Below are 15400 nucleotides of genomic sequence, written 5' to 3' on the forward strand. Positions count from 1 at the left end.
TCGAAAGGAGCTAAGCCGGTACTGGCCTTAAATGATTTTTGGAAACTAAGCAAAACCTAAATCTGTTTGGCTGGGTGGGGGGCTAGAATCCCACTTCTCGCGGATACGAGTTTGGTTTTCGGCAGGACATCTCGACTGCCTCTGCAACTGCAAAAATTTTGGGAATTTTTTTGTTTGCTATAGAGTTCTAGTAGCTTTTGGGATAACACAAAGTTATTTAAAAAATCATCGATGACTGTCCAAAATGGTTGACCTACAAACGCAATCTGAGAGTGACCAATGAACCCTATTAACAAATTAATGAATACGGACAAGGTCACTGACCAAGCAAACGCGTTTGCCGACAACCTCGTAACGTTGGGAAACATTAAAGCAACTGAAGAGCAGGTTTGTAATTGGCAGGGACTTGATACTCTGTTGTATGATGATTTACGAACAAATGGTTCAAAACAGATTCACTGGCTTTGTGGGTAGTACGAATATAGACCATTTCTTTCGACAAGTGATGCTGGTTTTTACAAATAAAATGGGAAGTCCTTCAGTGCAACTATTGGACAAGAATGATCTGAGTGTATGATTTTGATTTCCATCACCATAGTGGACTGTGTTCACATCAGACTGCTGTACCTACTAAGGAACACATCACATATAGCAGTGGCTGGGACTGGTACTGTACGCTTTGCATACCTCCCGTCCATCAGAAGTATTCTGCTGAATGAATGTCACATTATGTAGTTACTGTGGAAAGTGCACGCAGTGTAGTTTTATGTCATCAGGTCAATTAATATAAGTTTTTAAATTTAAAATGTGAACACTACCAATTATGACCTAAATGTTAAGAGATATTTCTTCCATATATAATGTCACTGTCTGAACGATGTAGAAGTTTTTAAGTGTACATGCCTACCTCATGGATAAAAGAGATTTAAAAACTGTCGTTGTGATACTGGTAAATTCGTGGGTGAGTACTTCTGGATATCACACATCTGCACTTTGTAAATCATCGTAAGTTCTGTTTAGTAATTCTTGGTTGGGCTTTAAATAATCTTTGACAGAGTTATAAGAAAATTTAGTAAAATGTCTGATTCACTGCACGTTTAGACGTTTCAGAGCTCGAGACTCTTATCAGGGTATTTTGATGCCTCTGCTCGCCGCTGTTCTGAATATCCTGATATCAGGTAAACATGATATACATACTTTTACCTAATTTTGCCTTCGATTTTTCGGCGAATCTGATGTTGCAACGATTATTTTGGTAACATGAAATTTTAAATCATCTTTGTCGTCCATAAAATAATATTTAATTACTGAAAAAGAAATTCCAGAAGTCATGTTGATATAGTGTACAGAATTTCTATCAGTTATGTGTAGTAGCAATGTAAGAAGTGAATACCAAAGCTTCTGCAGCCAAACGTGAGGGCAGAAATTTTTGGATATATGGGTAAAGAGGTACAACCTCAACTGCAGTTCGTTCAAATTACTGTCTACTTCCTGCGGTATAACGCGCTGCTGTTTCCTATAATTTAATGTGCATGTTGCTTAAATGAAAGTATTATCTGTAAACAGCTAGCTAACGTTAAATTACCTGATTCACATGTTCATCTGTTGAATGTCGGTACTACCAATACTGAATAATGACTCCATTTTCATTTCAAAATCTTGTACGTCCTCCACGATAGTACCATCAATGGAAGGGTGCTTAAATATGAGAATTAAGTCTGATTCTATCAACTCAATGCTTTTTCCGGTTTCCTAGTTTATTTATCAAGATATGTTTCTTTCAGTGTGTTGTTATATGATCTGCAAAAGTTTTGCAATAGTTGTAAAATGTTTCCGTCCATTGCATAAAACATGTGTTTTGTTGAAGGGACTGAAAGAAAAAGCTTTTCTGATAATGTACACCGATATTTTAATAAAATTCAGAAATATATTTTAGAGGATCACAAAGGAACACATAAATAATTAGTTCAACAGACAGTTAAGATTGTACAGTGATTGAAACAAAGTTGCTGTCACACATCTGTCGACATTTTGACGCTCTGTTTGAGGTATAATAGGTGCGGAGGAAATTAAAGAAGGCAAACCTTTTATACATTAAAATAACAAATGACAGAAAATATCTTGATTCGGTGGTGAATACAGATAGCAGACATATTTCAACTGACGAGAAGGCTCTGCCACTCTTCTTAAGTTGCTTCCGACACTGAATTAAATCCGTCTTTTAATACGCCAATAAAATTAAGAAGCTACGCTTATTTGGTATTGAACACAGATCTAAGATCTGTAGCGGCAATTACAGACAGAAACTAAAATTACTATTGACCTGTCTACGCCTTAGTGCCGTTTCATATTTCTGTTCTAAACTTCTGTTGATTATAGAACATGAACCGGTAACAGCTTTAAAACAGTATTTTGAAGACGATTTTAACTTGATTCCTCCATGGAATGTTTCCTACTGAACAGGCCACATAAACAAATGAATCATATCAGTGGTACTTAAGACAGACATTTACAGCATCAGATAAAATAATGCACACACTTGACTGCCAAGGAGTGGCATCCTGTAACGGTTGTATACAAAATCATTGGCTTCTTGTTCACTGGTAAACAGTTTGAAGTGATTCATCCGAAAGATTTTTTGCACAGATTAAAATTTATAAACGTACTACTTTTTTACTGATGTTTCAGAATGCTGTAAAAGTTTATATTACAAAGAATGAGATCGTATACATGTTTGTAGCTTGCAGTTTTCCCGAAGTGGAAGAACTGCGTTTGAAACTGTTTTTATTTTTTACCCGAAAAAGACACGTATGGTCACTGTAGGTTCCTGCAGTACTTACAATCTATACTTATACTATGTACAAGAAGTATTACTGAGAGCGACACACTCAGCTAATTAAGTGCACTGGCAAAATGATATGCCCGTCACTAAATTGTATACATATCTTTCTTAACCTTCATACAAGAATTGAAATATTCACAAATTGTACAAAACTAGTAAGATTATGTGAGGAAGGTCATATATCTGGTACTTTAGATTTCTCGAGCTTAATATTTTCTCTTGTCCCTTTGAATATATCAACAATGTAATATTCCCAGCAGGAAGCGATATGTATTTATTTTATGTGTTAGCATAGGCCTTGCCGAAAAACCGAAATATACATAAAATATACAATTTTGATCATTTTCTGTAGACACTATTAAAACAAGTCTTTCGTTCAACAGGAAATCTGAAGTAAAGTTTCTATCTTCATTCCTACTTCAATCAACAGATTCTCGTTGGTCACTGAAATACAACAGTACAGGAATTTTGGTAAGATCTCTCCGAATACTTCAAATGTTGTGCAGAAAAAACAGTTGAAAAATACTCTCTACTCTCTTCTTACCCAACTGATCTCGTGAATTTACCGCGAACTACAATCACTGGAAATAGGATATGCATATTTTCATGATTTTTCCGTAAAATAACGTATCACATTTTTTTTTATTAACAGTCAATGTTTCTATGAACTAGAACTCCTTTGGTCAGAACAAATAAAAAAGGTCTATATGGCTTGGAACAATGAAGTACGTTCGTTGCTGAAGAGTCGTTCGTGGCTTTGACAGAGTCGCACTCGAACACGAGAGGCGGCGGACACGGGCACACGCGCGCAGTCACGGGCGCACTGGGGGTGTCCCTCGGGGCACTGTGCGCGGCCGCTAGAAGGCGGCCGCGGCTCCCTCGTAGTGGTCGGCGTGCGGCTGTGGGTGCTACTTGCCCGTCGAGCTGAGCAGCGGGCTGTACGACTGCGAGTTGCACGTGGACAGCCCGAACGGGTTCATCGTGGCGAACGGAGATGCCAGGCCTCCCACTCCTGCAACAAAGGCGCGCGCAACGCTCCCGTCACTCCCACGTCCAGTCTACATACTAAATCGTTTCGTGAAGCTTACCGACAGGGCAAAATTGCCGGTAGAGCTGTAAGGGTTTCATATGTTTTATATCACTGTAAATAATTCACTTTTATTCTACTAGGACGAAGACTCATGAGCGCGCTGCACGGGTAGTGGATAAGATCCTTGACTCTGTGTTTAATATAATCTGTGGTGCGCTTGCTTGCCAGTCAGTTCTGCAGCGGTAGGAAACTCTTATAAGAGGCATGATAGCGAACAGCTGAGTTTCAGAACTGGAGTTGTGATATTTGTGCATCTGGGTGCAATTCTCTGGACAATTATGGAGATTAACACTTGTTTATAAATCTATTTCATTGGTTGTATTGAGGAAGATTTTTGAAGGAGTAATTAAAGGTAACCCAAGCAGGTGCAACAATGAAATTTTTGTTTGTCAGAACTATCAATTGAGGGAAATCTGTATCCCTTACATAATTAATGAGATTCATAATCTGGGTTAATTTGATCTCCTTGTTTTCATTATGCCAAAAATTATGCAATTAGGTGAAAAAAATGGTTCAAATGGCTCTGAGCACTATGGAACGTAACATCTGAGGTCATCAGTACCCTAGAACTTAGAACTACTTAAACCTAACTAACCTAAGGACATGACACACATCCATGCCCGAGGCAGGATTCGAACCTGCGACCGTAGTGGTCGCGCGGTTCCAGACTGAAGCGCCTAGAACCACTCGGCCACATCGGTCGGCAATTTGGTGAAGTGTCTGTAATTGTTGTCATAATAGAATTTCGTAATTGTTAGTCTTATGTTTTTCAAGAACGCTTTTCTTTAAAGTATAGCTCTCCTCTATCATTCTTAGTAAAGCGTAAAATATTTTATCGTGTATGCATTGCACATTACGCCACACGCAGCAACAGACTATTTCTGACAAGCAAAGAAAAATTTAGAATAGATTATTTTTCTCATTACAGTTTACTTTCGAGAACATCGGTACACCTACACCAGACACAAAACAGCATGCCGAGCAAGAGACTTTTCTTTCAACTGTGATCTCATTTTGTATTCTTGTGGGCAAGCAGTACGTCTTCAGAATTTTCATGTATTCTATCAAGTATGCAGATTAATTTGCAGGGAACTGTGAAAGTAATATTCATTAGTTATTTTCTTCCCTGCTGAGCAGTATTTTATTTCGTGGATCTTTAAAGTCAGACATTGCACTTCATGTTACGTAACTTTCATAATGTACTTCAGAATCGAGAGCGCTGAAGACCTTGCTGTCGTGCGCCCATCATCAGAATCGAGTGTCAGTTAGATAGTTTTCCCTGAGGACATGACTAACTTCTTTTGGCATTTAATTAGAATAATTTTCATTAATTCAAACTCAGCATTTCATTAATATTTTAGTTTTGTTTCACGACCCTGTTCAGATGCGCAACATAGGGCCAACCAACGGTCAGTTTTGCTCAGAAGCTGAATACGATATCTAAAGCACACGTTACACGAGTAGAAGGTTAAAAAAAGGAATAATCAGTATTTTACATGTAGAAAAGTTACATAAAAAGTTTACATAGCTAACAACTGGGCAGTGGCATTTCGTATTGACTATTGCATTTTTGCGCACTGATTACGACTGACGCAATCGCCTTCGTGAAAAGCTTTGAACGGTTTTCTTAAGCGCATAGTCGTTGCCTGGATTTCAACGAGAACACAGTCCAGCCAGCAAGCATACATAAGGATGACCGTCCAAGGTGTCTCGCGAAGACGATAAGGTCAGTCATTGGAGTACTGTTCGCAAAAATGCAGTCGTCAACCCAGGCGGGCACTCGAAACGTTGCAGCCCATCAGCGCCAACAATAATGCAAATATTGCAGGATAACAGTTATCGATTTTCTCTCAAACATTCGGCAACTCAGAAATGGCATACTGTATAGTACTGATGCAGTGTTCGCCCGCCAACATGCATGCTGAAATTGAACTGAAATGTAATATAATCATCTGAAACCCATGGTCATGATGAGGAACTGGAGTTTTTTGCTGCTTATTGTACCCTGCTTCGTTAACAGAAAAATCAGTTAATATGTGAGATCATAAAAATGTAACGTGAGTATTTTTAACCCTTACAAATACGATGCTTCCAAATTTATTTTTTGTTTTTTTTATTTAACATGCATCAGAGACTATCATACTGGAGTTTTGAGTTTCCATGCTTGCAGAAAAATAATAATGAATTAAGGATGTATCCGCCTTTTTACAAGTACACAATTTTTTTTGGTTTGTTTTAACATCCAAAAGTTTTTCACCACAGTTGTGGCGTCCGCTGTGTGTTTTTTCTTTTATTTTCCTGAAATACATATGTAAAGCTTGTGTTTAGCTTACGATATACGATACACCAGATCATGTTGTTATTTAAACTATAAATGCACTTTACTTTTATTTTAGATTGTGTGTATGTGGATGCCAACTGAAATTAGCCACAGGTGTAAATCGGTACACCATGTTATCTGTGAACATGAGAGATGTGAGAAAACCGTCTATACTGAATTTTCGTTTATAATCCAATGTTTGAAATGCATGTTCAGCCAAAACTCGTGGCATGCGCCTGTTTCTGGACGCACTATTGTAGTATTTCGCTAGTCTTGAGCTGTGCCAAGTGTATTTTTGTGTAACAAACGTGCTTTTGTGTAGTTGAGCTGGACGTGTCTACATCGGTAAAAGTTTTGTGTTATTTGAATAATAAGCTACACGAAATAGTTCGCATCACAAAACTTTTACCGATGTCCATTATTCAACTCAACTACACGAAAACACGTTTGGCACATAAATATAAAATTGGCGTATTTCAGGAATAGCCAAATACTATAACAGTACGGCCAAAAAGGATAGTAAGCCACTTGTTTTAACTGAAAATTCATTTCAAAGTTTGGATTATAAACAAAAATGCAACGTAGACAATTTTCTAATACCTCTCGTGCTCGCAGATGATGTGCTGTACTAATTTAGACCTGTGGCTGACATCGGTTGGCAGCCACCCGGACACACACAGTGTAAAATAAAAGATAACGTGCGTATATAATTTAAATATTAACAAAATCAAAGCTAAACGTAATCTGTGTGTATGTATTTCAGGAAAAGAAAAGAAAAAAAAAACTCATTCAAGATACCATAACTGTGGTAAAACATGTTTGGGTTTGAATGCAGAACAATAATTCATGTACTTGCAAAAAGACAGAACCATTCTTAATTCATTACTGTAATCAGAGATTTGTGTGAAAACATTTACTTATTCCAATAGCTGCATTGATATTCATCTGAAGTATCAACTGAAAATTTGTCCAGAACAAAGTCTCGGACCTGGATTGACATTTTCCTCTATGAGGAAACCGCTGGATATAAGTGGAAATTTGAAGTGACATCGAGAAAGTGCATCATGTCGACAGGCGTGCATGCATATACTAACGGTAAGGCGGCTGCTAGCGAAAATCAGGAAAACCGGGTTCGAGTCCTGATAATCTGGCATGGCCATTCTTAAGCCCCGTTTTCTCCAATTGCAATTACTGTTCCCGTATAACAAACAGAAATTTCCCTCTACAAAAGCGTTTAATTTTAGCGAGATCTTAATAAGGGATTGCGTCAGAAATTGTAAAGATACAAAAATAGTAAGCTCATGACGTTTATCACTGAATAAATAGTTAAACACGAGAAGCAAATTTTCGGTTTCTATTCTTAAATTAAAGTCATCCGTCAGAATTGCTCGTATTAGCGGGTGGTCACAGTACTTCGAATCTGAGTGTGTGAAATTCAAGAGATGGGTGTCAAGTGATTTTATGAACAAGCCGGTCATGTGTTGCGACCAACAGGGCATAAATGTGAACAGCCGCAAGTGCATCGATTGTGACTACAAATACTGAACAGTACTGGTTAGTGACATTTCTGTCGATATTTCATAAATAACAGTGAAAGCGGTTGGTTTAAAAGATTAGTAATAATAGTGGTAACAAAACCCTTTAAAACATAATGTAATGAGTACGTTCAGGATTAGAACGCAATTCTGCCGTCATTTATTAAAAAGTACTGTTTACAAATTAATGACTTAATAATTGTACGATATATCTGAATGTGAAAGAATATACATTTTTCTCAAATGGAACAATTTTTTATGCTTTGATTTATTACTAAGTTTTTGCTTCAGTTTAATATCTTAGGGGCAATATAAGGTAATAGATTTAGGGAAAAGAGCCGCCACGAAATTGCAGCGTCATTACAAACTGTGCCCACGCTTTTAGAAGATTCCCACTTGTGTTTTATCACGCCTTTGTGGCTCTGTAAGAAATGATCTTTACTGATCAGTTCAGTAACGACACATTCTGTTTCAGTTTAATTATCAGAAACTAAAATGATGTAACTAAACTATGACATGACGATAACAAACTTAAATTACACACGTTTCCGAAACTAAATCTGAACATATTTAGTTTAGTTGCAGTTTGCTTTCTAACTGTACGATATTTGTTTGACCAATAATTCAACGTAGCCAAAGACTACAGTGACTATGTATAAGAGAGAAACTGAAATGATTGTTCTATTGGATATTGCACATTCTCTTACATCTGGCACGAAACTCACCAGCCATTCGACAATTTATCTCAAATCCGAAAACCTGTGCGAATTGTGATATTTCACTTTAAGAAATCTGATGCGGAATTCATGTTAAACGACAACATAAAAAATAACGTTCAGTGGCTTACTGACGTTCGAAATGGAAGATTTTCGTTTAGAATTTTAATATCGAATTGTCCCAAACTTCTTGAACACAGTAAATGGTAACAATTTGACTTTAAGAAAGGTAAAAACATCATAGAGACAGACAAGAGTTTTAAAAAAATCGAGCAGTTTCATATAATTTACTGACACATAGAAGTCATCCAGCAATATAACGTCGTTATGTAAACTGAAGGTAGAGGGGTGAGAAGGGAAAGGAAAGGAAAGGGAAGGAACAACTGACGTCAGCAGGATCGGAACTTCGTGTGGAATCAGCGGCGATGAGTGAAAATGTGTGGCTAACCGGGATTCGAAACTGGAATCTCCTGTTTACCTGGCAGCTGCATGAAGCACTGCGCCATCCGGGCACGGGCTTCATCACACTTGCGCAGACTATCTCAGCACACCTCCCAGGCGAGCCAAGTTCTCATCTAGCGCCGCCTATCATGTCCTCCATGCTCGCTAATCTGAGATTCCCGCAGGAGGTCGAAAATAATTGTGCATCCGCACTGAAGGTTGTGGACTAATTTCCCATCGAGGCGAACCACACGTTTTAATTCGTCGCCACTGATTCTGCATAAAGTCCCAATGCAGCTGACATGTCCGAAAGAATAGACACCACGCATTCGTGTGAATGTAATGTGGTGCAAAATGTTTGAAATACTCAGAAAAATAAGTATACACCGTAGGGGAAGATGGGTAACATACGAGATGTACAAGAACGGCGGACCAAAAAAGAAGTGCTCTGGTATAAGGGGGCATAACCTGAGGAGGGGACTCAGCCTTCCTGCTCTGCTGTTCGGCGTGTATATCGAAGCAGCAATGAAGGAACAGTCAAAGGTGAGCTCAAATTCATGGTAAAGGATATCAATGGCCAGCTTCGCTGTTGACAATGCTGCCCTCTGTGAAAGAGATAAAAGAGAGAAGAAGTGACAGGTCCTGTTGAAAGGAACGAACTGTACAAGGAGCACAGAACGCGGATTAAGAGTAAGCCGAACAAAGGCGAAGATATCAAGGAGGAGCGGACGGAAGGTTCATCACGTTGCATTCCACTGCAACCGCTGTGCACAGCGACCGTGATGTAACTCAAACAAGAAGGAAGTCATCAAACAGCCGTGATCCAATCCGTTACTGAAGCTCTAGATTTCAGATACAGTATAGCTATCGTCAGTGCGTATGAAGGCTTGTAAATGTACCTGGCTATTACAAGAGCTTGGATGTACGTAGCTTAATGAGTCTGAAGAGCACGTTTGGCGCCACCGTCTCCCGTGGGCCACTTGAACTGGCGCGTGCAACGGCCTGACTGGCTTAACAGTTATTTCTCAGGACAACCTACCCTGCACCAGCATTACAGGCATTTTTTAACTGTTTCTGAGCAACCCGTGCGACTGGATGTGAGAAGCTTGTAGCTGCTACAGGAGAGGTGAGAGGGACAGAGGAGAAGCGGAAGCGTGCGCATAGCAGTCAGTCAGGCAGGCCGACAGGCAGGGTACTCACCGCGAGCGGCTCGCGGCGGGGCTAGCACTGGACGGCGAGGTGCGGGGGCGGCCAGGTGGGGGTGGGGCTGGGACTGGGGCGCACGACCGGCGCGAACGCGCTTTTCTGCTCATACTGACAGCCGGCGGGCGCCGGCGCGGGCAAGACTAGAACAGCCAAGGCGCACGCTCACGACACGCCACCCACACACATCGACTACTCGCTCTACAATACAAACTACAACGCTATTATTATATCACTGTGTATCACTGACAATAGAAAAACTCTTAAATACAGACCAAAATAAAACTTACAAATAGCTAATTTAAAAGAAAATTCACATGCATGCGTGATAGTGTTAACGGAAAGAGTGGTGTACGTTTAGACCTGTCTTCCGCAAGTCACATTAGACTGTAAGCAGGAGGGTGCTCGCACAATGTGTACCAGAATTATTTACCCCCTTGCAGCTCCATTCATAGGTTTTACACGGAAAGAGGGATTATCAGCACCCACCTGTGTAAATCCAGATTTAGGAGGGACGTTCAATAAGTAATGCAACACATTTTTTTTTATGAAAGCAGTTTCATTTTATTCAGGATTCCAATACACACTATTATTCCCCACTGTTTTGACCACAAAATCCCGTTTTTCAAAATAATCTCCGTTCAATGCGATAGCCTTACGCCACCTTGCCGGCCGCGGTGGTCTCGCGGTTCTAGGCGCTCAGTCCGGAACCGCGCGACTGCTACGGTCGCAGGTTCGAATCCTGCCTCGGGCATAGATGTGTGTGATGTCCTTAGGTTAGTTAGGTTTAAGTAGTTCTAAGTTCTAGGGGACTGATGACCACAGATGTTAAGTCCCATAGTGCTCGGAGCCATTTGAACCATTTGAACCTTACGCCACCTTACTGGGAGGGCGTGTATGCTCACACGGTACCACTCTACTGGTCGACGTCAGAGCCAAAGGCTTGCTTCATCAGTAACCCACCCTTCATCCACGTACTGCTTCCTGCGGAGTGCATTCCTCATTGTGCCAAACAGATGGAGGTCGAAAGGTGCGTGATCCCGGATGTAGGGTGGATGAGAAAGAACAATCCATTGAAGTTTTGTGAGCAGAGTTTTGCGAGTCCTTGCTTTGCCATGGAGAGGTAGTAGTTCGCTTGCATTTTTGTGACGACGAAAATGATGAAGTCGTTCTTCAGTTTCCTGACGGTAGCACAATGTACTCAGAGTTTGTAATTGCAACTGGTGGACGAGTGCGACAGCACTACCAGCAGAGGCATCCAGTTGAGTAGCAATGCGCTTGTTTGTGACCCTTCAGCCACCTCGAAGGAGAGTGTCCGCATGTTGCAACATTGCAGGAGTCACAGCTGCGTGCGGCCAGCCGGAACGCCGGAGATCAGACAAGTTTGCACTGCCTTGTTGCGATGATAGCAGACGCTTCGCCCAACGGATCAGCGTGCTTTTGTTCACTGCCAGCTCTCCGCAGACATTCTGTTAGAGGCTATGAATTTCTGCGATGGTCTCAATTTTCGTCAAAAGAAACTCAAAGAGAGCTGTCTGCACTGAACGCACGTCCGTTACAGACGCAATTTTGAACGCTACCTATAGCGCCGCTACCTATTAGAATTTCATGAAACTCTAGCCGCTGAAGCGAAAATACTATCTCGTACAGCAAATCCGCATTTTTCAAGCGAAATCGGCCGAAAAAAATTGTTGCATTACTTATTGAACTGTCCTCGAATACAGATAGAATCACCTAGAACTAGCACCGCAGTTATTACGGAAATGGAAAGTGCTATTTAAGTGAATGTTTCACAAAATGGATTGATATTCAGAGGCTCGTATCATTAGCCAATCAACAGATTGTAATAATACTTCGAAAGCGTATTTTTTATACAAATGTATACATTTTAAATGGAACAGTGCCTATTTACACTAACAAACAAAAGTAGGGTAAATTAGAATGTCAGTTGTGCTTGTCGCAGGATTCTAGTGTGAGTCGTTATGAGAAATCGTATTTTGAAAAGTTTCCACACAGACACTTGTTTGTGCCATTCAACCAGCGTAGTTCCTGGGAACGTCAATCATCTCGGCAGTTATGTATCAACCTCTTCAACCAGTTACGTGAAAGTGGTAGTGTAGACCGAGACAACGTAACACAAGGAAAAAAGTGACGATAGGAGAACGGGCAATTAAGGTTCTTGCTGCTGTTGCAGTTGATCCGCACGCTAGCTCCCGAGTAATCGCACGAGGAAGTGGCATTCAGTCAGGTAAGTGTCCTATGGATTCTCCGTCGACGTAACTTCCATCCCGATCACATTTCTCTCCATCAACAGCTGCATGGAAACAATTACGAGAATCGTGTTAACTTCTGTACATTAAGACTGAATACACCACATGTATCACGTATCTTGCTTAGTGATAAAGCCACACTTACCAATCATGGCCAGGGAAACCGCCGGAACGTGCGCTATTGGTCTGCTGACAGTCCCCGCTGGCTTCGTCAAGTGGAACGTTAGCGTCCATGGAGTGTAAACGTGTCTTATGACATAAGCTCATAGGCTCGTTTTTCATAGAGAAAAACACTAAATGGGCAGAAGTATCGCAGCCTCCTAACAGAGCCTCTTCCACGGATGCTACACTACTGGGCATTGAAATTGTTACACCAAGAAGAAATGCAGATGATAAACGGGTATTCATTGGACAAATATATTATACTAGAACTGACATGTGATTGCATTTCCACGCAGTTTGGGTGCATAGATCCTGAGAAATCAGTACCCAGAAAAAACACCTCTGGCCGTAATAACGGCCTTGATACGCCTGGGCATTGGGTCAAACAGAGCTTGGATGGCGTGCACAGGTACAGCTGCTCATGCAGCTTCAACACGATACCCCAGTTTATCAAGAGTAGTGACTGGCGTATTGTCATGAGCCAATTGCTCGGCCTCCATTGACCAGACCTTTCCAATTGGTGAGAGATCTGGAGAATGTGCTTGCCAGGGCAGCAGTCGAACATTTTCTGTATCCAGAAAAGCCCATACAGGACCTGCAACATGCGGTCGTGCATTATCCTGCTGAAATGTAGGGTTTCGCAGGGATCGAACAGAGGGTAGAGCCACGGGTCGTAACACATCTGAAATGTAACGTCCACTGTTCAAAGCGCCGTCAATGAGAACAAGAGGTGACCGAGACGTGTAACCAATGGCACCCCATACCATCACGCCGGGTGATACGCCAGTATGGCGATGACGAATACACGCTTCCAATGTGTGTTCACCGCGACGTCACCAAACACGGATGCGACCATCATGATGCTGTAAAAGAACCTGGATTCATCCGAAAAAATAACGTTTTGCCATTCGTGCACCCAGGTTCGTCGTTGAGTACACCATCGCAGGCGCTCCTGTCTGTGATGCAGCGTCAAGGGTAACTTCAGCCATGGTCTCCGAGCTGATAGTCCATGCTGCTGCAAACGTCGTCGAACTGTTCGTGCAGATGGTTGTTGTCTTGCAAACGTCCCTATCTGTTGACTCATGGATCGAGACGTGGCTGCACGATTCGTTACAGCCACGCGAATAAGATGCCTGTCATCTCGACTGCTAGTGATACGCGGCCGTTGGGATCCAGCACGGCGTTCCGTATTACCCTCCTGAACCCACCGATACCGTATTCTGCTAACAGTCATTGGATCTCGACTAACGCGAGCAGCAATGTCGCGATACGATAAACCGCACTCGCGATAGGCTACAATCCGACCTTTATCAAAGTCGGAAACGTGATGGTACGCATTTCTCCTCCTTACACGAGGCATCACAATAACGTTTCACCAGGCAACGCCTGTCAACTGCTGTTTGTGTATGAGAAATCGGTTGGAAAGTTTCCTCATGTCGGCACGTTGTAAGTGTCGCCACCGACACCAACCTTGTGTGAATGCTCTGAAAAGCTAATCATTTGCATATCTCAGCATCTTCTTCCTGTCGGTTAAATTTCGCGTCTGTAGCACGTCATCTTCGTGGTGTAGCAATTTTAATGGCCGGTAGTGTATAAGATGTTTCTCTGCAGACTAGAAGGAAACTGTGGTATCAACATGATGGCAAATGGTTCAAATGGCTCTGAGCACTATGGGACTTAACTACTAAGGTCATCAGTCCCCTAGAACTTAGAACTACTTAAACCTAACTAACCTAAGGACATCACACACATCCAAGCCCGAGGCAGGATTCGAACCTGCGACCGTAGCGGTTACGCGGTTCCAAACTGAAGCGCTGAGAACCGCACGGCCACACCGGCCGGCAACAACATGATGGCAGTCCCGCCCATAGTGCACGGAGTACTACAGCATGTCTTCACTCAAATCATTGGATTGGACGTAAAGGACTTGTACCTTGGCCGGTGTGTTCCACGGATTTGACGCCTGTAGACTTTCTTCTGTGGGGAAAGCTGAAAGACGCCGTCGACAAGGATATACAAACTACACCCTGTGATATGCAACAAGTACTACTGCAGCCTGCTTGGACATCTCGGCTGAAATGCTAACACGTTTACAGCAGTCGTACCATTCTTGACTGGAAGCGTGCATTGCCGCTGTCGGTTGTAATTTTGAGCACAACCTGTGATAGTCAACTGTCTCGTTACTGTACGTAATCCATATAACTAGCGTATGCGCTTGTGCTATTCTTTAATGTGTGCCACCGCAGGTATTGTACAAGTGTTGGTGTGGGAGCTTTTGTAAATACGATATCACGTAAACGACTCGTTCTAGTATCCTGCAACGAACACCACTGGCATTATAATTTTACCTACTTTTAGTTCGTTAATGTCAATAGGCATTGTTCCATTTACAAAAGGGTATGTTTGCACAAAAAATACACTTTCTAAGTATTATTACAGTCTGTTGATTGGCTAACGATTCGAGTCCCTTACTACTAATCAATTCTGTGAAAACTGCACATTAATACCACTTTCCATTTCCGCAATCTTTGCAATGCAGGTTTTAGGTGATTCACGCTGTATAATTTTACTCTCGTGTTAATTCCGCTAGATATAAAACTAAGTAATATTTTATAGTAGTCTGATGTATTCAATATAATTTAGAATATGGGTCACAGCGATCATCTGTTTTTTTGTTGTGGCTCTCGGAGGCACTGGCTCAATATTTATGTGACATTCACATATTGACTGAAAACATACGTAAATAGTAATTCTTCTCTTCTGTTAATCTAACTTAGTAAGGCTCTCATTCCGAATTTCAATGCGCAAAAATTACTCAAAC

General features: G+C 41.4%; 1 protein-coding gene across 1 annotated transcript in view; it reads right to left on the reverse strand.

Annotated features, from left to right (window-relative positions):
* Positions 1 to 1907: 1907 nt before the first annotated feature.
* The window catches only part of LOC126120829 (transcription factor collier), a 483991-nt gene continuing 470498 nt past the window's right edge, over positions 1908 to 15400 (reverse strand). Inside the window, exon 14 of the mRNA XM_049915080.1 lies at positions 1908 to 3854. Coding sequence (XP_049771037.1) covers positions 3751 to 3854 — 104 coding nt within the window. The 3' untranslated portion in view covers positions 1908 to 3750. The remainder of the gene's footprint in view (positions 3855 to 15400) is intronic.

Source organism: Schistocerca cancellata, chromosome 1 (assembly GCF_023864275.1).
Source record: "Schistocerca cancellata isolate TAMUIC-IGC-003103 chromosome 1, iqSchCanc2.1, whole genome shotgun sequence".
NCBI classification, from domain to species: domain Eukaryota; kingdom Metazoa; phylum Arthropoda; class Insecta; order Orthoptera; family Acrididae; genus Schistocerca; species Schistocerca cancellata.